Raw genomic sequence first — 21,618 nt, 5'->3', positions numbered from 1 at the left:
CCTGGCCCACTCTGTCCTCATACTCTCCACCGTGTGTGAAGCCCAGGGCTGAATGCTGGCCTGGCCTGTCCTGTGTCCTGCCCTGTCCCGTCCTGCCCTGCTCCGTCCTCACACTCTGCACCGTGTGTGAATCCATGCTTACAGTCTTGATGTCTTTTTCCAAAGACTGATTCTTCCCGACTTTTAAACCAACTTCTTACAGAACTGTCTTTATATAGAATAGATATATTCTGAAGTGAGCATGTGTCCGGAAATGGCCTCGTTAAGGAGGGGCCTGCTAGGTTGGTTGGTCAAGAAATCTTTGAAGAAAATATGAGCGCACCCACTAGGGAGAAGGAAGCAAATGCTCCCCCTTTCTGAACACCCGTTGTGTCCAGTGCCTCCTGAAAATGACCACACTTGAGCCTGCTCGAGAGGGGCTGGGCCCCCCTGGTTCTTTCTCGGCCCGCTGACTGGTTCTTTGTGGAACAGGCTGTTGCTGGCTTCTTCTAGAGGCGGGAAGAGTTCACAATAGGAAAACCACGGCGAATGCCAAAAATGAATATGTTAAAGGACCCAAGCTTTGCCTTGTGAAGCATCTGAGAACCGTTAACACAGCTTCTCATCAGAGTAAAAAGCCTGTCAAGGCAACCTCCGCCCTCTTCCCTAATGTTAGGTGGGGTAGGATGTGTTGAGTGCTGCTTAGAACATGGAGACACTGGGTCTGAACCTTCAGTACAAACGGTCCAGGCTAGACTTTAATGCTTCTCTCACACTGGTGAGCACCGATGGGTGGCTGGAGACTGCAGTGCGTGTACATGTCGCCTCAGAGCTCCTGGGCCTGGCACCTGGAGGGAGAAGATGCTGCAGCCCGAGCTGGCCTAACACGGGGATTCCCCCCCTGGGGTCCAGTGTGGGGAGCCCCTAACACGGGGACAGGCAGAGGGAGAGGCCCGGGGACTCCCCCACCCCCGGGGTCCAGCGTGCAGGGTGGGAGGGACCCTAACACGGGGACAGGCAGAGGGAGAGGCCTGGGGACTCCCCCCCTGGGGTCCAGTGTGGGGAGCCCCTAACACAGAGAGGCAGGCAGAGGGAGAGGCTTGGGGTCTCCCCCGGGGTCCAGCATGCGGAGGGACCCTAACACAGGGAGGGAGGCAGAGGGAGAGGCCCGGGGTCTCCCCCCGCCCCGGGGTCCAGCATGTTTCCTAGAGGAGACGGCACGCATGATGAATTGATTTATGGTGTTTAATGACTTCTGATGGCAGCTCTCTCGCTCTCTCTTTCTCTGCATACATTATACTCACAAGAGCTCTGGTGGCCTAATGGCAACAAGCTGTGCTACAATCCCGAAAGCACACGGTTCAAGGCTACCAGCCGCTCTGTGGGAGCAGGATGGGCAGTCTCCTCCCATGCAATTAACCACCTTGGAAAACCCACCAGAGGGTCAGCTGTGGGTCAGCTCTGACTCGATGGTACCCAGCAACTCACTCATAAGAGCATTAGTGCCCTAGTGGATAAGGAGTTGCACTGCCAACCCAAAGGCAGGTGGTTCAAATCCACCAGCTGCCCTGAGGGAGCAGGCCGAGCCTCTGAGGACCTGTGTGAGGGTCAGCTGGGAGTCACGTCCACGGGGTGGTGATGGCTTGTTGAGCTGATCCTCATAATACATGTCCAGAGGGACTGTCTCCAAAGTGGGATGAGAATTTAGCCGTCTGGATCTAAAATGCTGGATATTTGTATCTTTAATCAACCTTTTAGAGTTTCTTGGATAATTATGACAGCTTGATTTATTTTTTTTAAGCTTGATTTATTTTTAACGTTGTCAATCATTATGAAGTATTTTGAGTGTACATTCAGTTGAGTTTTTTGTTTTCCCAGCAAAGGTAACTCTCTCCCGCTCATTCTCTCTCAGTTATGGTAAGTCCCAGGTGAACACCACAAGGCCAGGTGACACGTGGCAGTTTGAGAGTAAACACGCGCACGCGCGCGCGCACACACACACACACACACACACACACACACACACACACTCCCCGATAGTGTAGTGCACAACGTCCTGAGCTGCTGACTGAAAGGCTGGAGTTTTAACTCACAAGCCGTCAGAAGAACAACTTGCAGTCTCCTTAATATTTATAGCCTTAGACGTGTAGACACATATGCACAGTTCATGCATGGCAAATTTCTGTTGTTGTGAACCATCAGGTCAGAACTGACTCACAATGTCCCTCTGTGGGTGTCAGAGGCCGTGACTCACAGGAAGAGACGGCCCATCTTTCTCCCTCAGAGCAGCTTGATTTGAACTGCAGACCTTTAGATTTGCAGCTCAGCACCTTATCCCTGCATCACCAGAGCTAGCTCGTTCTCTCTCTCTCTCTCTCTCTCTCTCACACACACACACACCCCCCTATGTATATATTTATTTATATACAGACAGACAGCAAAGGGTGGAGAAAGGGTAGTGTACAGTGAACGGGGACAGGAAGGAAGGGAGAGATGGGTAACAGAGACCAGGGTGAGGAGACCCTAAGAGAGAGACAGAACAAGGAAGTGTAAGGGGAGGGACGGAGAACGCGGGAGACAGAAGCATCCAGAAGGACCCCGAGGCCCGTGTGGCCTGAGCTGAGCCCCTGCTCCTCTCCTGGTCACACTTTGGGATCAGGACAGAGGCCAGCCCAGGGACACAGGGGGACACAGGTCCCAGCAAGCAGTCCCCGCTGCTCCCCCACAAGCCCCTCTGTGGCCTGCAGCCTCTCAGTGTCTCCTCTCATGTCCCCTGGCTGCAGGAAGGTCCTGAAGGCAATCTCCGTGGGTGAGCTGCATCCAAACGAGAGTGTGCAGGCCAGCATGGAGGCCCAGCTCCTCGCCCGGCTGGACCACCCGGCCATCGTCAAGTTCCACGCCAGCTTTGTGGAGCGGGACAGCTTCTGCATCGTCACTGAATACTGTGAGGTGAGACGCCTCTCACGCCCCGTCAACCCAGACATGGCCAATCCAACCCAGATGTGGGAAACAGCCCACATTTCATGATCTAGACCCAGTGGAGCCTGGGAACCGAGGGCCTCATGTACCAACTGGCTGGGAACGACCCTCTCTTCTCCTGAGGTGCCTGATGTGGGGTACCACCCGGCTCGGGGCACCGTCCCTCTGTGTGGTGCTGCTAACCAGGTCACACCCTGCCTCGTGGAGGGGCTGCTGCTGCCTCCTCCTCCCCCTCCTCTTGTCTGCCGTTCACTGAGGACCGACCCCAGCTGACCCCCAGCAACTCTCAGAGGCTGTAAATTGCACGGGAGCCCTTTTCCCTCTGAACAGCTGGGGCATTGGCCTCTGGCCTGGAAGTGTTACTCCTTACCGCCACCAGCCCTTCCTGAGAGGAGGGCCTTAGAAACTGGGGAACCTGATAGAGGCTCCCCAGGAATCAGAATCAGAATCTACCTGAGGAAAGTGGCTGTACTGTGACTGACAAAGTGAGTTCTAATAATTCTCCCACACGCTGCACGTCAAACTCAGCCCCAGCGAAGCTGTCCTTTGGAGATGGTGCTGAACTTCAGTCTGGCGTTGGGGTTTCGTCTGGATTTGTCTGAGTGGGGTGCTGAGGTGAGCACTCACTCGATGCCGTGTGAGGTGGGGCTGCAGCGTGGCCGCGGTGGGCCCGGCTCTGGCCCTGCGGCTCCCTTCCCAGCGGACGGGGGAGGCCTGTGTGGTTATGGATTGGTAGATTTGTAGCTCAGTAATGGCTACACATGAGCCCCAGTGAGAGGACGGTGCTTGGAGGAGAGAGGGGACTTGACATTCACAGCTGGGGTGTGGGCCTCTGTGTCCCCTCCTGGGAAGCTTGGCTGGCACAAGGGACAGGGCTGGCCCAGGCAGAGAACCCCTAAAAGTTCCCTGGCTTGGAAAGTACCTCCCCAGTGATTCTGGGAACACACAGTGTACCTTCAGAAAAGTTCCTGTTGTACAAACATAGAATTAATTATGTCAGCACGTCACCTGACAGGGGTGCTGGGGCCCAAAAAGAGAACACTGGGGAGAAAGAGGGTGTCTTAGAGCAAGGGCAGGCTTGCTGGGGTGAGGGCAGGCCTGCTGGGGTTGGAGGCTTCAGACAGCTGGGGGCAGCCCATGTGCGGGGATTGGAGGAGCCCAAAGACGAGGCAGCAGACACTCACCTGGCCCCCTTCACAGGTGAGCTGGACGTGTTGCCCCAAAGCCAAGCCAAGCCAAGCCAGGTGAAATCTCCCAGGGACTTTGCAGTGGGCCAGGTTTCTGCTCCCCTTCGGGCCTGCCTCTGCTCCGGGATGACCTCCCCTTCGGGCTGGCCTCCCTGTCAGCTGTGCATCATGTCCATCTCTGCCCGAGGACAGCAGGACAGAGGGTGGAGGTGAAGAGACAAAGTCCAGGCGATTTGGGTGTGTGCCTGTCTGCACCCCGCGGAGTGCTAAGGAATTGGTGAAGTGACAGGGTGTGCAAAGACAGGCCGCGGACCATCTCCTCTCCTAATGATCGGCGAAGGGGCTGTGCCCCTAACCAGCTAGGTGGTTGGCTTTGCGTGGCTTCCCTTTCGACAGCGTGTGTTTGGGTTGGCACAGTCTCTGCAGAAGGACAGCTGTTTGTAGCTGCAGCTGCGGGCCTTCTTACCCCTCCAGCCCCTTCCATTAGCAAGTTCCTTTTGGAAGCAGCTGCCTCGTCCTGCTGTGCGCCTGCCACTTTGACTGCTGTTTTCAGCACGTGGCATTTTCCAGAGACTGTCCAGTAATGCTGCCTGTGGTCCTGAAATCCTCTGTCTGTGCGGATCACACATGACTTCTGAGCACCTAAGAGGTGGTTCATGAGACTGAGGGGGAGCTCTGGTGGCCTGGTGGGGAAGGAGCTGAGCTCCCAACCCAAAGGTGTGCGGTTCAGATCCACCGGCCACTCCGAGGAAGGAACATAGCAGTCTCTTTCCATCTGATTTAGAGGCTGGAAACCCACTGGAGGGTCAGCGCTGAGTCAGTTCTCAGTGGACAACATGTAACACGTGCGTGTGACTGAGAAGTGGAGAATGACATGTCGTTAAAATTTAAATAACCATGCGTGGCTAGCAGCTTTCCTCCCGGACAGCCCAAGTCCAGATGATAATTTCTAACTATTGCAATAGCTGTGAGGTTGTTTTGTTTACTTATTTTAAGATAATTGTAAGGTACCAACTAACACACCTGTACACCCTTCATCTGTATTTCCCAGTGAGTAACTTTCTGCTGCATTTTCTTGATCTGTCCTGGTTCACTCTCTGTCTACTTGTCTATCTGTCATGTATTTCTCCCCCTGTTAGAAAAGGAGTTGAGGGTGAAAGAGAGAAAGAAAGAAACTGGTTCCAAGAAATCGATAGGCCTTTATTGCACGGTCTGAGAGGGACGCCAAGTGACCAGGAGTGGAGAAAGTCAGAATGGCATGTGCACAATTAGGGGTGGTCTCTTTTTCTTAGAGGTCTTGGGGAGGGCTAGGGAAGATGGTACCTCTTGGAGTTTGGGGCTGTTAATTAACTCAGGTTGGAGCTTTCTGATCAGGCCCAGGGCCTTATCATGATTTATCGCTTGGTCTGCTCTTTGTCCTGGCTGCCCTTGACACCATCAGGTTTCTTACCGAGTGACTAGGTGTGGGGTCAACTGCTGTATTTTCTGTCCACCCCCAAACTCTTTGAGGTTAAGAGGCAGGCATGGTGTCCTGTGGCTTGTAAAGATGCCATTGGATGGTTAACGGGAGCCAGGGTCCTCTCTCTCTCATCACCACAGCACAGCACACGTGGTCCCTCAGTGCTGCTGCAGGGTAGACCAGCATCGCCAAGTGGCATCCTGGGCAGTAGCATCCACATCCGAGTCGGTGTTCCAGGGGACTCGCCAGAAATGCACGTCTGAATTCTGGGATGGGGCACAGCAGTCGGGGTTTGGACAAGCACCCCTCAGAGAATCCTGCTCCGTGAGACTTGACATCCACTCCCCTCAAAACCCACTGCCACACACCTTCCCTGTTGTCCCACTAACATCCTCGGAAAAGGTATTCCTGTAAGAATGCTTTTCCTTTTTTGGCTGAGAGAGGATCTAATCCAGGGTCAGCTGCCCTGATTTTAAGTGATGGGAGGTTCCCAGGGGCTGGGCAGCTCTCCTCTCCAGGCAGGGAGCGTTGCCATGGTGATGAGGACCATCTCCAGGCCTGGGCAGAGCTGAGGCCTCCAGGCTCCCCGGGCAGAGCTCTCAGCCTGCGGGGTGTGCAGCTCACTCATCTTCAGACCCACATTTACTCCTACCTCGCATAGGCCTGCCATTATCCCCCTTTATTAAAGTCAGATAATAAGACTGAAGCTGTAGATGGCCCAACATGCACCTTACAGAGATGCCGTCACCACGGAAACGCCCGGGCTGGGTTTGCCTCCAGCTTCCCGTTTCTGTCACTGAATTTGGGGCTTTACAGGATTGATGTTGGAATGCTTCCTGGGGCCTCTGTGGTCATGACTCTATCACTTCACATCAGGTTTTGAACGTGTGAAAGCAAACCCCCAAACTGCCTGTGCTGCTTCATTCCTGACGGGAAATTCCCGCTGAAGTGACTGCATGTTTCACATGTGGAGATCTTCTCGTCTGCACCAAAGAGACCGAATTGCTTGCCGCTGTCCATCCATCAACCACATTTCGTACCTTGTTGTCTTTGTGGGGTTGGTGGTAAGGAGTGGCGCTGTCAACCCAAAAGCAGGTGGTTTGAATCCAGCAGCTGCTCCGTGGGAGAAAGATGAACATTGTCTTCCTGTGCAGTCTGTTGTCATTGCTGTGTGCTGTTGAGTTGTCTACAACTCATAGCAACCTTATATGCAGTAGCTCTGAACTCTGCCTGTCCTGATCCAGTCTCACTGTCTCTGACACACCTGACCCCATGACCTCAGTTACTATGTCAGCCAATCTCATCAAGGTCTTCCTCTCCTGAGCTGTCACTCCACCCTTCTAAGCATGATGTCCTTTTCCAAGGACTAGCCCCTCCTGGCAAGATGCCCAAAGTATGTGAGATGGAGCTTCAAAATCCTATCCTCCAAAGAGAAACTTTGTTTCGCCCTCTCCATGACGGACATGATTGTTCTCTTGTATGTTCAGTGCTCTTCTCCAGCACCACGACTCAAAAAGCATCAGTTCTTCTGTCATCCTTATTCATTGTCCTTCTCTGTGATGCATAGTAACTCATTGTGAAGACTGTGGCCTGGAACAGGTGCACCTCTAGACTGACATCTTTGTCCTCTAGCACTCTGGAGAGGTCCCTGACAGCAGAATTTCCTAATCTGACTCATCTTTTGATTTCCTGACTGCTGAGCTAAGATTGTTGATTGTTAACAATCTCAGTCTCTTCTCCATCTATCATGGTGCTATCAGTTGGCCCAGTGGTGAGAATCTTTGTTTTCTTGATGTTGAACTTCAATTTAAAGTGAAGGCTGCAGACCTTGGCTTTCTGCAGCAAGCGTTTCAGGTCCTCCTCAGTGTCAGCCAGTAAGGTTATGTCATGTGCATAACACAAATTGTTGATGAGTCATCCTCCTATTCTAATGCCATATTCCTCATAAAGATCAGCCTTCCAAAGGATCTGTTCTTCATGTAGATTATTAAAGAAATATGGAGAAAGGACACATCCCTGACACTCTGACCCATCCCTTTCCTGATTTTGAACCATGCACTGTATCATTGCTTCCTGATCCAAGTATAGGTTTCTCATTAGCACAATCGGGTGTTCTAAGATTCCCATTCTTCTAAGGTTAGCAACAATTTGCTGTGATCCATACAGTCAAATGCCTTTGCATAATCAACGAAACACATATAGATATTCTTCTGGTATCCTCTGCTTTCAGCCAAGATCATCTGACATTGGCAGTGATGTCCCCAGTGCCGTGGCCTCTTTTAAACCCAGGTGTACTTCTGCTATTTCTCTGCTGATGTTCTGTTCCAGTCGTTTTTGGATAATCTTTAGCAGGAATTTGCCTGTGTGTAATATTAATGACATTAGTAATGTCCATGCTCTGTGGGGTCACCTTTCTTTGGATGGGAGTAAATGTGCATCTCTTTGAGGCAGTTGGCCAGGTAGTTGTCCTCCAGGTTCCTTGGCACACCTTGGTGAGCACATCTAGGGCAGCATCTGTTGCTGAAACGTGTCAATTGGTATGCCATCAATTCCTGGGACCATGTTTTTTGCCATTTCCTTCAGGGCAGCTTGAACTTCTTCCTTTATCACTATTTCCTCTTGTTCATAAATTTTGTTTCATGAAATTCTTCTGTGTTACTCAATCCTTTTTGATATAGTGACTCAAAGTACTCTTTCCATCTTCTTTTGGTGCATCTGGATCATTCAGTATTCTTCCCACAGCATCTTTAAGCATTGCAACTCAAGGCTTGAATCTATTCTTCAGTTCCTTCAGCTTAAGAAATGCCCAGCGAGTTCATCTCTTTTCATTCTCTGGCCCCAGCCCTTCTCACATTTCATTCTAATACTTTGCTTTGTCTTCTCAAACTGTGAAGTTTACCGCCTCTGAAAACCCCTGCAGCATCAGCTAAGGGTCTGCTCTGACTTCACAGCCACGAGGAAGTGGTTTTGTTTGGGGTTTTCCTCATCTTTGGTTCAGCCTTCCCCTTTCAGTGTGCACTTCCTTCCCCGAGGCCAGCAGCCCCCCAGGGCCAGTGTGAATGCCACCGGTTAAGGCTTTAGTCATCTCCTGACTGAAACCACTGTCACCGCCTCCACAGCCGACTGTGCCACCCGTTAGGTCTGAGAACTCAGCCGGGATGGACCTTGGAAGCCACCCCAGACTCTCCACACCCAGGCCTGTCTCTTCCTGGGCTGTTCGATTCCACATCTTGAATCCGTGTAGTAAACCCCTACAATCGTCAAAGTGATTTTTTGGTGGATAATTTCTTTAGCACACGCTTCCTGCCACATGTCACCTCATTTCTGTCCAACAGTGATAGAGAACTCTCTTCTCCTTCCACATATCCTTCCTGTCATCTCGTGGCCTGTTACGCCGGCTCACCTGCAGGTGCCCCACAGTGAAGGTGGGGTTATACCACCTAGTGTCCTACCTTGTGTGAGAACAGCACGAACTGCAGGTCATGTCCACAGAGACCACAGAGTGGGAGGTTACAGACCTGCAGAGCGAGGGCATTCCACCACCTTCTAGGTGAAGAGAGGAAACACTGGGCTTGTCTGCCTTCCGCTCAATGATACAAACAAGCCTAAATAAAAATTATTTCAGTAGAGTGTGGTTCTCAGTCCTGCTGCCTGAGGCCCTCTCAGAGACCCCGATTGAACTGACCTGGGGTGCAGCCTGGGCATCAGGCCTTTGGGATGCTCTCGGATGGGTGCGAGGTGCAGCCAGGGCTGGGAACTGCACCAGAGGACAGTGCTGGCGTGAGAGGATAGGAAGAACAGGTCACAGAGGGGATTATGGAGCGCCAGCAGAGACAAGACCCAGGCCCTAGAGGTCTGGCTGGGGGCCAGGGGGTGTAAATTTACTGTCAGACCTCTGGATTTCCTGCCATTCCTCACAAATATCCCCGGCTCTGACTACAGTTCAGCTCTCCACATACACTTTTTCTAACAGGAGGGGAAATGACTTCCCAAACTGTCCAGAGTGGGTCTAGCATCCTTTCAACCTTGAAGGACAAAGGCGGGGGAGGGGAGGCTTGTCTAGTGGAGGTTGAACAAGGGCATGTTTAAAGAGGACAGTCCAACAAAAGGCCCAGACGTAGATAGTCATAGGATGTTACCTAGGAACCTAGTGCTTCATCTAAACTAGTGTGCTTGCTGTCAGACACAGTCCCTGAGGTGGCTCTACAGACCCGAGCAGTGATCCACAGAGCAGTTGCCGGGCAGGGAGCTGCCGGGCAGGGAGCTGGGCAGGGAGCCAGGAGGGAGCCGCTGGGTAGGGAGCCTCCTGGGCAGGGAGCCAGGCAAGGAACCACTCAAGGAGGGAGCCACTGGGCAGGGAGCCGGGCGGTGACCAGAACCAGGATATTAACATGTAACGAGGGCTTCCTTGCCTGTCTTTGTCTGCTCCAGAGTCCCGCATAACCTGTATCTGTTAGTCTCTTAATCTGTGACAGTCTCCATCTCTGCCCTTGTTTTCCATGTCCTTGGCCCCTTTGGAGAGAACTGTATTAGGGAGAGTGTTTGTTAATGTGTCTTCTCTCAACATGATTGAGGCTGTGTATTCTGGGCAGGACTATGTCAGGGGTGATGTGTCGTCCTCAACATTACGCTGAATGGATGTGGAGGTGATGGGTCCCTTGACTGAAAATGTTAGCCATAACCTGTTAAGCTGTGCTTACATTCTGCTAATTTTCCCTGCTGAGAAATGACTTTTCTTCTCTCTCTAAGGGGTAGTTTGAAGCCACGCTCATATCCTGTTTCTCCTCACATTTTGACCCCCTGATACATTTATTGGTGGAAGTTGCCCGCAGCAGGTTTGACTGTGGGGTTTGCCTGATGTGATGGTCCGTTTCCCTCGTTCCTGCTAGATTGACTAATTGTAATTCTGGAAGGACGAGCTGTCTCTTCCCCTTCATGCATAGATGTACTTACATCGGTGGCCTCATGAGTATTTCTCTGCCTCTGTGTGCCACGCTCCTGTGCTGTCATCATTACTGCGCTGTTCTGCTTGGGCCATCCTCCAGGATTTGCAGGAAGTGCAACCTGGGAGCGCCTGAGAGGCCAGGAGGGTGAGAGTTGGTCTCACACACTTTGGGTCTGTTGTCAGAAGGGTCCAGTCCTTGGAAAAGATGTCACACTAGGAAAGGTGGAGGGTGAGAGGAAGAGAAGGCAGCCGTCCACAGGATGGACTGACACAGTGACTGTAACAAAGGTGTGAGCCCGTCAGAGACCCTGAGGGGTGTGCAGCCTCGGGCAGGGCTCACATCTGTGGCTCATGGGGTCGCTGTCTCTGTGGAGTAGACGGCTCTGAACAGCAGCAGCAGCGGCGGCTTTGACCGTCAGCCTTCTCCAGGCTGACTCCCGTGCCCTTTAACGTGCCCTGCGAGTTACCAAGCACACATGGATTCTTATTTGTTACTCCTGCTTCACAGATGAGAAAACAGGACTGCAGAGAGGTAAAGGGATTGTCTGACGGTCGGTGGAGAGAGAATGATGCCCCAGGAAGGCACTGAGTTTGGTGTATTGGTGAGGCCGCCCTTTTCCTTGGCTTCTTCACCCTGAAGTAGTGCATTTTCCTCTTTTTCTTCATAGAGCATATATATCACTTAGTATTCACCGTTGCTGTGTCATTCAGAACCTGCCACGGCGTCAGCTGTGACCCACACTGACCGTCCAGCACGGTTCTGACTGTGAGTCTTCACGGGAAGACACAGCCCAGCTCTCTCCCTGGAGCGGCTGTTGGATTCGAATCCTTACCCTTTAGCTTAGTGGAACAACACTTAGCACACCACGCCACCAGGGCTCCTTCTGTATTATAGATTGTTTTGTGCCAGAGTCGGAACCACCTCATAGACTGAGCCTCCGGCAGCTTTCAGAAGCTGCATAAACACGTGCATATGTCAGTGTGATGGTTATGATGCAGCCTTTGGTTTTCTCTCCTTGGGCAGCTGTGTGATCCTTTCCTGCCCATTCCACTGGTGCGGTCAGTCCATGTGCCCCAGCTGAAGGAGGAGGACACAGCACAGCACACGGAACTAGGTGGAGGGTGCGCTCGGGTGCAGCCTGGACAGTTTCGGGACAGTGGGAGGCAGGCGACCCTTGTTTCCTGAGCATGATGCGGTTGGCTTCTTTGAAGAAGTCTGTGCATGTGGAGAACTGACAGCCACTGCTGAGAGACGCGCAGTCCCAGGTCCAGTCCTGTGGAGGGGCATTGATTGGCTCCTGGAGCTATTTCTCAGCGCGTTACTATGGGGAAGAGGCTTGCCGTTAAATGACGCAGAGCACTCCTTGTTCAAACCAAAGTCGAAGGAGCACATAGAATAGAACGTTAGGTCCAGACTTTGTACCACAGATGTTGTTATTGTTTAAGTGTCGTCGAGCCATAGACAGCTCATAGTGACCCTATGAATGAAAGACCTGAACACTTGTATAACTTACATCGTTTCTCCAAGTGCATAGGGTTTCCAGAGGCAAGCCATTTCAGAAGTGGATGCCACTCCTGTTTGTTTTAATCGGGGAGCTCCACCAAACACTGTCCACCACGGGGAACCATTATCACATTTGACACATCAGTGTCACAGTGTTCAGCTTCACAGCCACCACGAGTTACCTCTGTACAGCAAATGGACAGACCAGTGCTATACCACTTAGAAGAATGTTTGACCAAAAACAATTAAAAACCACGTCTGAGGTCTGTAGATTAAAATCACCCATCTTTGACTTGGTAGCATAACTTTCTATCCACAAGGCCCACAGAGCTCTCTCTATGTTGTTGTTGGTGGTGTTAAGTGCCGTCGAGTAGTAAACAACTCATAGCGACCCTATGAACAAAAACAATGTATGTCTCACCTGAAAAAGAAAACAAGATCAAATCTCTGTAGAATCAGGCTGCCCCAGCCCACTGCCTCGCCTGGAAGTCAGCCCATACTGCTGACGCCAAGCCTTTTTAAATAGGAGCTGAATACAATCAATTCACTCCCAATGGCTAATACACTTTGCACATTATGTCTCACCTGAAAACAAGATCAAACCTCTGTAGAAGTGCCATCTAGTGGACAACAAATTGCAGTGACCCCGTGAACAGCAGAGCATTGTCACTGGCCTTCCTGGCCCTTGAGGGTCCTTGCATATCTCCATGGGAGGTGTGACAGTTCCTGTGTTAGAGAGAAGCACTCCTCTGGTCAGAGCCCCACATTGTCCATGGTCCTGGACCTCTCTGTGGCCCATTGCCACCCACACCGGGATCCATGGGAGGTGTGATGGTTCCCCTGTTAGAAGCACCCCTCCAGTCAGAGCCCCACAGTCACTGTCCATGGTCCTGAACCTCTGTGTCTCATGACCACCCACACTGTGATGAGGTCGACGACAGAGCACTTGATAATTGTCGGGTAACTGATGTTTCTAACACCAAGTCCACTTGGTTCCATTTGTTTGTGTAGATGATTAAATATCTTCACTTTACTAAAAAAACCTTAAAAATGAGGCCACTGATACTTATTTAAAAGCTTATGATGTGAAAATGGAAGAGAAAATTTTATTTCAAATAAACGCTCTAGTGTGCTAACGTAATGGGATTTATACACTCAGTGCAATTTATGGCACTTGGAGTTGTGACTTTCATTGACCTAAGAATTTTTTTTTAATTTTTTTTTTATTTTGTGTGTGTGTACCGTCAAATCAGATCTGACTGGTACAGGAGGATATTGCGCCTCCTTCTCCGGCAGAGCGTCTGGTGGATTCGAACCGTGTTCCTCTGGGATTGCAGTGCAGTTTCTTGCCACTAGGCCACCAGAGCTCCCCTGACCTAAGAATTTTTATAAACAGATAATGTTAAAAAATAGCATGATATTGTTTCATAACATTTTTTTTTTCAAATAAAACTAAGCTCTGGTATTAACTTCTTCTTCATGTCAGTATATCTCAGCAAGAACACAGTCTAAAGGGATTAGAACATGTGGACAGCTAAACCCAGGGTGCTCGTTCATACAGGAAATAAGCATGGAGACACTGCACAGCGCTCTTTAATAGCTGCTTATAAACTGGCTTTTCTCTGTGAACACAGTGTGGCTTGGCATCTTCCTCCTTTGTCTTGCTGTGACCTGTTGATGTTCTGAGGATGCGTCCTCAGGTCCTCCCATCGGAGGACAGACAGTGGCATCTGGCCCTCTGCCTCGATGTCCCAGTGCTCTCCTGAGTGATGCTGTGATGTTAGGAAGGACGCCGCCGTGGAAGAATTCCTCCTCAGCCCAGCCTTCTCCACTGGTGGCCTAGATGGGAGACCCATGCTCTGTCGTGGCATCACCCAGCGGCACTTCTCACGGCAGGGTCACCCACCCTTCACCTGTGCTGGGATGCTTACAGATGCGCAGGCCCCGTCAGGCTTCATGAACTTACGTACCTGTCATTATGGTCTGGAAATGGGTTCTTTACAGAGTAGTTTGGAGAGTTCTGATGAACGCTAAGATCTGAGGTCTCTGAAGAGACACATGTAGGAAGGATTTAGAGGAGACGTGGCACAACTTGATGAACGACATTTAAAATGTCAGCTCGGTGGGCTAATAAGGGGCAGCATATCCATCTCACAGAAGACAGGAGAGTTTCCAAGCTCTGTCTAGCCCTGGTCTCATCCTTTGTTTATGATCCTAACTTTGCAGTTTTGTTACACACAGGCATCTTCAGACAATGCTCTACTTTGGTTTTTTAAGCTGATTGAAAATGCTTCTACTGACTACTTAAAAATGTGGATTAATGTTATTCATTCAATCCTTTTTGGATTTAGAGTTTCATGGGCATCAAAGCTGAGGTTTCAACACTGTACTTCCTTCCCCCAAGGTCTCAGCATTTCAAAGTCAGTCGGATGTTGGGTGGTCGGAATGAGGGAAGCGGGATGTGGCATTAATCCATTAGATGGTGCAGTTTGGACGGCAGACTTTCAGAACATTGGAGGTCGTCAGCAAGGCCTTCATTCCAACTTTTGAAGACTGTGATTAGTGCAGAAGCATTTCCCATCAGTGTTGTCCACACAGAGCAGCGTCACCCCTGGTTTAAGATAGAGTCACCCACCTTCTCATTACAGGAGTTCAACAATAGAAGTCGCAGCTCAGTGTTTCTCAAGGACAGTGCTTAGAGAACAGAGTGAACTTACAGATGTTATACCAAGAACTTCAGAGATCAGTATGCGACATTTCATCAGAAGACATTTTTTTTAACTTGGAAAACAGCTTAGAGATGAAAGTAGCTTGTGCTTTTTATGTTGCTATGTTACAATCAAATTACTCCACAAAATCATTTTGCTTTCTTTTTTATGTGAAATGTAATTTATTGTGCCCTAATCTAGGAATGATTTTTCCAACTTAATTAAATCCTAACAGAAAGCCCCATAAAGTGCTTATTAAAGAAAGCGATAAATACAAAACAAAAAATTGTGATTTGGAAATGCCATACAAGATGGAAAATGTTGGGGGGATTCAGTATAAGGAAGATAGCATTCTAATTAATTGTTTGGTATTCTTTCTTCCTGCTCATGGAACATGTACTTTGCTTATTTGTTTGTTTAATTTAATTTTTTTTAGTGTGTGTGTGTGTACAGTCAAATCATATCCAACTGGCACAGGAGAAGATTGCCCCTCCTTCTCCAGCAGAGCATCTGGTGGATTCAAACTGCGGAGCTCTGGGATTGCATTGTAGCGTCTTGCCCCTGGGCCACCAGAGCTCACCAGAACATGTACTTTGCTTAACATTAACATCAGTTACATCTGTTCCCGTGTGGACTCTACACTGCAAAGGGGAGTCTGTTTGTCTTTTTACACATTTCACTTTGGGCCTACTGTTGAGAGCTCCATTTCTTTCCTTGTCAGTAATCTAAATATGTATTTGTTTGGTCAGCAGATGTTAAGCACTTAATATTAATACAGGAAACAGATACCCAAATTCTACTCGGATGGAGAGCAACGAGGCGATTCCCTGTGCTGGCGAGACTCAGGGAGCCGTGGTCCCGCACACCCACAGAGGGGGCAGTGCAGGGCTGACAGGGGGTGTGCAGATTCCTGTCCTTCACCTGCCACAGCTCAAAAAAGACAGTAGGGAATGAAATCCTGGGGAGGGGGGAACACACGCCATGGTGGTGCGTCGACATGGTGCTCCAGGTCTCAGTGTTGCTGCAGCCGAGCAGACAGTTCCGTGCGAAGGCCATGTGTGTGGACACGGGTGTGCTTACGTGTGTCCTCCCTGAAGGAAGAACGGTCACGCTGAGGGGAGAGCCTAGGGGCAGCGTCCCCGCTGGCCTCTCAGGAAGCGTCTGCTCCTCCAGTTCAGGGAGGAGCCCGGGGGGGGGGGTGGCGTGTGGATAGACAGCATCTGCACGTGAGATAGTGGAAGGTCCTGGGCTTCAAAGTTTTTAATGTGTGAAGTTTAAAGAAAAGAAAAAAGACTTCTCCATAAATTCATCGTCAGTGAAAAAGAAAAACTGGGACGGAAGGGAAAAGATCTATTTGTAGCTCAGCCTTAATCTCGGAGGCTCTTTCATGTCTGCTTCACAGCCTGCTCCCTATGATGATCTTTCATCAAGAAAACGCCTTTTCCCACTGATGTGGAGAAGCCTGTTGGCACTGAGCTTGTGTGACCCAGCAGAACCCTGGCAGACTATAGGGCGAAGAAGATGGGCAGTGGGTCACGTTGCCTGCAGACCACGCGGTGTCCTAGACCACGTGGAATCCTTGCTGCCTGTTAGCAGTTTTAACTGTAGAGGACGATGGAGTCGATGTGGTGGGTGTGTCGCCGAAGTATCTAAGTGTCTTACGGGTAATGTTCTTAGACTGGATAAACACCCACAGCACAGTTGTTTTATAAAATCTTTCTGCATTAAACGACAGCATTATTAAAGACAGTGTTAGTAACGGAGGAAGGCTTTTTGAATTGTTGTTCTTCTTTTTCTTTAATTACTACTTAACCTCAAAAAGTTCTCGGTAGAGGTTCACAAATACTAATTACCACCATGTTGTACCTAAAGCACTAGAATATGTGGCAGACTCAGCAATTATAGAAATCCTGGCTGTAACAGAGAGCAGGTGTGCAGCTGCGGGTGAACCCACGCAGTGTGAAGCGTCACTGTCACTGGGGGATGTGAAACATCACTGTCACTGCGGGAGGAAGCTCTGGTTAGAGGAGTTAGAAGGCCAACAAATATAAACTGGCCTTCTGTCATTGTCTTTGCATTCATCTTTTGTGTCTCTGGTTATATTTGTTTCTAAGTATTTAATTGTGTTGCCTACGGTAATTGGTATTGCTTTTCTTATTTGCTTTTTTAATGTTTTCTTTGCAACTGTAGAGACATTCAGCCGATTTTTGGATGTTGGTCTTGTATGCTGCTCCTTTGCTAGTCAGCCACGTCGCACAGTTTCTTGTTGAATCTTTGTCGGGTTTTGTATTTGTTGGAGGTGTTGGGTTGAAGGAGGCCTAGAGAAATCATTTGGAACAGCCCCGTTTATCGCTGTGTTATTCACATTTGTGAAGACGTGGGAGCAGCCAAACGGCAGTTGGATAGAGAAACTCCAGGACACTCACATACACGAACACAACAAAGCCCTGAAAAACAGTGAACTTGTAAAACATTGCACAACGTGCATGTGTCTGCAAGACATTTGGCTGAGTACAATGTCACGAAGGGATAAGAGCACTTATAGTTAGGATGTGCACGGTACGGGAGCACGCAGGGAGTGGGTAGATGACAGTACTGCACTGGAGTAGACTAGGGCTGCCTGGGAGGAATGGAGGATTAGACGCTGTATGCAGCCAGTTAACAATCTGGAGCAAGACCTGTATTACAGAGTGAATGGGGCAAGGAGGCGGAGGACAAAGATATCAGTGAATGAAAACCTCCCCTTCCTGTACACTCTCAGCTACAGTTTGAAAGAAGGGAGTTAGTGCAGAGGTCTGTGTAAGCTGGACTCAGGAGAATGTGGTCTTGTTAGAACTAACTACAAGGTGATATTTTTTAAAAGAAAATAATAACTTTCTGCTGAAAAAGTAAGACTTTTAGAGAAAGTAATTTGGGGTCACCCCGTCTGACGGTGTCACGCAGTGTGGTGTGTAACCACCTCACCCACTCGGAATGCAGTTGTCTGAAGAACGCAGTCGTCTGAGGAACGCAGTCGTCCGAAGAACGCAGTCGTCTGAAGGCAGGTTTGGGGAATGTGAAGGAAATGATAGCCTTTTGACAAGGAGCCGAATATTGAATTCACTGTCCATTTTCATTCACGTGACCTTTGATCTTTCTGCTCTGGACAATCCAACAGGAAATGGGGCCTGAGATGGGCTGCGTGTTGAATGTTCGATGTTCTGCTTTTGGCTTTTACGGCCCTGTGGACATGAAGGGAAAAGACTAAGCAAACATTTACATGTTGCACTGAAAGGAAATAAGAAATGAGCTACAAGTTAGCTGGCCGGCCGGCCTCATGCTGTTCCATTAGAAGACATTTCCTTGTCTGCTTTCTATATGGAGAGGGTTCTGCCGTGAATAGTCTGCACGTTCCTCAATGCCTGGCTCTTAAGCCCTCATGGGGTGACAGATACAGCCTGTCTCTTCAGTTCTTTATGGGGCCTGTGTTGTTGGCGTCTTTCCAAGACCAAGCATCCTGGCATTGACGCACTCTTTTCTTTAAAGGAATGCTCCTCAGATTATTTCTAATTTCTCAATATTTTAAGGTAAAAAGGATGAGTTATGTGCCCTCTCCAATTCCATGATGGAATACTACACAGCTCGCAGGAGCAATGATTTTGAAAATTACTACATAACTTGGGAGGGATTGGAGAGCATTATGCTGAGTGAAGTAACCCAGTCCCATAAGGACAAATACTGTATAAGACCATAATTTAGGAATAGATAACTAGTAAAACTGGTATGATCCAAGGGGGGAAGGTAGGAGTAGAAGGGTGAGGATGGGCAGGGGGAATCATAGGGGTGCACAGTTCGATGGGTAGAGGGAGGTGTGGGTCAAGGGAATAAGACCCATTATGAAAAACAATGTATACAAACTTTGTAAGCAAACCAGTATAAAATACAAATTTCTTTAAAAAAACAAGAAAATATGAAACTGGAGTTTTCATTTCCCGTAGTAGTTGGGAAGAAAAGGTAGATGGCTGGGCACACGGTGCAGGAGAAGGTGGCTTCAAAGCCTAATGAGGAAGGAGCTGTGCTGCCAATACAAAGGCGGATGGTTCAAGTCCACCAGCCACTCGGTGGGAGAAGGATGGGCCTCTGTGTGGCCTCCTGCCTGTGCAGACTGGCTGCAGGGTGAGCGACGCATCCCAAGGGCTGTCGGCAGTGAGCTGAGCGGAGCTGATGGAGTTTCCAAGGCTGCACATCTCTCTGCAGAAGCAGGTGTGAGCTCTTACACCACAGAGCGGCCGGTGGGTTCAGTGGACCTTTCCCTTAACAGCCAGCGCTTAACCACTCACGACGGGGCTCCTGCAAGCCTGGGAGTCCGTGTGGGCAGTTCTCCTGTGTGTCTGCGTAGAGTGTGTGTTCCATGAGTTACCCCTTGACGGGCCTTACTGTAGCTCAGGAGAGAAGATGCGACCCACGCTGTCACCGGCACACAGTTGTCTCCGGAGCTGAGTCTGCACTGCACTGTTGGCACCGTGTGCCCAGTGCAAGCAGTGTCTCAGCTGCACCATCTTGTCGTATTGTCATCTTCTTATATTTTGGTAGTTTGGATTTTATTGGTTTTTACTTTCCTCTTTAGATATAGTAGGTTCTTTATGTAGAACTTTATTCCCAGTGTTATGAGTTCTTGTTGTGTATCACAGGGTCGGAACTGACCCTCCAGCAGTTTTCAGAGGCAGTTAATCGCATGGGAGGATATTGCCCATTTTTCTCCCACAGAGCAGACGGTAGCCTTGAACCATGTGCCTTCAGGATTGCAGCACAGCTTCTTGCACTAGGCCACCAGAGCAGCCTGGGTTGTGAGTAATGCATATTTTTTTAGTGGAAATTTTGTCTCACATACTCTGAGTGTGTTTTCAAGGGGAACCAGTCCTGGAGAAAAGATTTCGTGCCAGTGAAGTTGGAGGGTCAGAGAAAGACCCTCACTAAGATGGGTTGATGTAGTGATAGTGGACTTGAGCTTGGCAGGGATGAGGAGGCACGAGATAGAGCAGGTTCAGATCGGCTGTTCAGGGTCACTTGGGGTCATAGTTGACAATCACTTCAACAATAGAAGTTCTTTGAATTGTCAGTAACCTTGACTTTTCTCCTTTACAAGAGTTGGGCCCGTAAGTGACCAGTAGAGCTGTGTAACACATTTACTTTTTAATAAGCAGAGACCCTTACGTATTGAATGTAGTAACTAAAAGCAAGGATGTCAGTTTAAAGACTGAGATGCACCTGACTCAATCCATGGTATTGCCACTTGCATGATAGTGAATAAGGAAACCCAAGAAGAATCGATGCCTTTACACTGTGGTGTTGGCGAAGAGTTCAGAATATACTCCTTTATCTGCCCACAGAGCACACAGGTCAGTGTCAGAAGAGGTGAGACCACCAGAGTGCTCCTTAGAAGGGGAGAACATACGTGAGGCATGTTGGCAGGGAGGCCTGGTTCTTAGGAGAGGCCATCATGCTGGGAGGGTAAAGGGTCGGTGAAGGAAAGGAAGACTGAGTGAGCTGGACGGACTACGTGAGGTCAGCAGGGGCTTCTGCACAACACAGGTTACGAGGACGGCGCGAAGCAGGCCAGGCGTCCACCTGTTGTACGTGGAGGCTCTGAGAGAGCATGAGCTCAAGGCACGTAACAGGAAGAGCACAAAGAAATAATGAGAGCTGATACTATTCTGTTTCAGGGTCGAGACCTGGACTGCAAAATTCAGGAATACAGAGAAGCCGGAAAAACTTTCCCAGAAAGTCAAATAATGGACTGGTTTATCCAGCTGTTACTGGGCGTGGCCTACATGCATGAGAGGTACGTTTATTTGCTACTGGGAGACAGGACTTTGAAAAATTTAACACTTGGATGTGAACTTGAAAAATTATTATTTGGGATAAGTGTTAAAGAAAATAGGTAATAGGTACAAAGGTAAAAGCAGGAGGTTGCAGTAAGCCTCGGGAGGGTGGCGTGCAGGAGGTTCCTGGCAGTCTCGAAGTAGACGGGTTCTGGCTGGAATGAGCCCCGGGTCACACTGGGAGATACCAGTGCTAGGGGAGGTGCCTCCAATCCCAGGATGAGTTGAGTCACTGAGCTGGGAGATAGACTTTGGCCTCAGGGGGATAAGTATGCAGGCCAAATGCTAATTTTTATGTGAAATATTCTCTTAAACGACCATGGTGTTTGATGACTTTGTTATCTAATTTGCTCTTGACTCAGAGGGCACTCTGGTGGCCTAGTGGCAAGAAGCTGCACTGCAGTCCCAAAGGTGCTCAATTCAGATCCACCAGACACTCCACTGGAGGAGAGGTAATTTCCTCCCATGCCAGTCGGATCTGATTCCACAGTATACAACAAGAAAAGGAAAAAAAACAAAAAAGCTCTTGACTCAAAAAAAGCATTTAAGAAGTTTTTATTACTTTCCCAAGCTTAGAAGTAAACTGTTTGAGGTGTTAAATATTACAGAATCACCAGAAGCAATGCATACATTTGAAAATATGGGCGTTGACAGGCAAATGAATGTAGACCCGATGAGCTGTTTGTGAAGGAGGGCACGTGGAAACCTTGGACGTGACATGCTTCTTGAACACGAGTGATTTAGAGGAACAACAGTCTGCCTTTCCTGGAGTCGGTCTCTCCACAGGGACTCTGTGCTCTCTGACGGCGTGAAAAGTGGGTGGATTCTCAGTGTGTGGCCTGGTGTCTTCTACACACCTGCTCAGGAAGACACAGCCACTGGCTGATGGGCAACACAACAGTCATTTCATGATCTGATGTATTCATCTGAAGGGCCGTCATTTATTATTTTTTTTTTAAATTTAAGATTTTTTTTATTGGGAAAAACATATTGGGG

The 21,618-nt window shown here is 49.3% G+C and overlaps 1 protein-coding gene across 1 annotated transcript in view; it reads left to right on the top strand.

Annotated features, from left to right (window-relative positions):
- Positions 1-21,618, top strand: part of NEK11 (NIMA-related kinase 11) — a 189,685-nt gene that overhangs the window by 31,119 nt on the left and 136,948 nt on the right. Inside the window, exons 2-3 of the mRNA XM_006883396.1 lie at positions 2,763-2,928; positions 20,464-20,582. Of these exons, the coding sequence (XP_006883458.1) occupies positions 2,763-2,928; positions 20,464-20,582 (285 nt within the window). The remainder of the gene's footprint in view (positions 1-2,762; positions 2,929-20,463; positions 20,583-21,618) is intronic.

The sequence above is a fragment of the Elephantulus edwardii genome, unplaced genomic scaffold (assembly GCF_000299155.1).
Source record: "Elephantulus edwardii isolate Elephantulus edwardi_28Jun2011 unplaced genomic scaffold, EleEdw1.0 scaffold00027, whole genome shotgun sequence".
Classification (NCBI taxonomy): Eukaryota; Metazoa; Chordata; class Mammalia; order Macroscelidea; family Macroscelididae; genus Elephantulus; species Elephantulus edwardii.
This window is presented reverse-complemented; position numbering and strand designations above follow the sequence as displayed.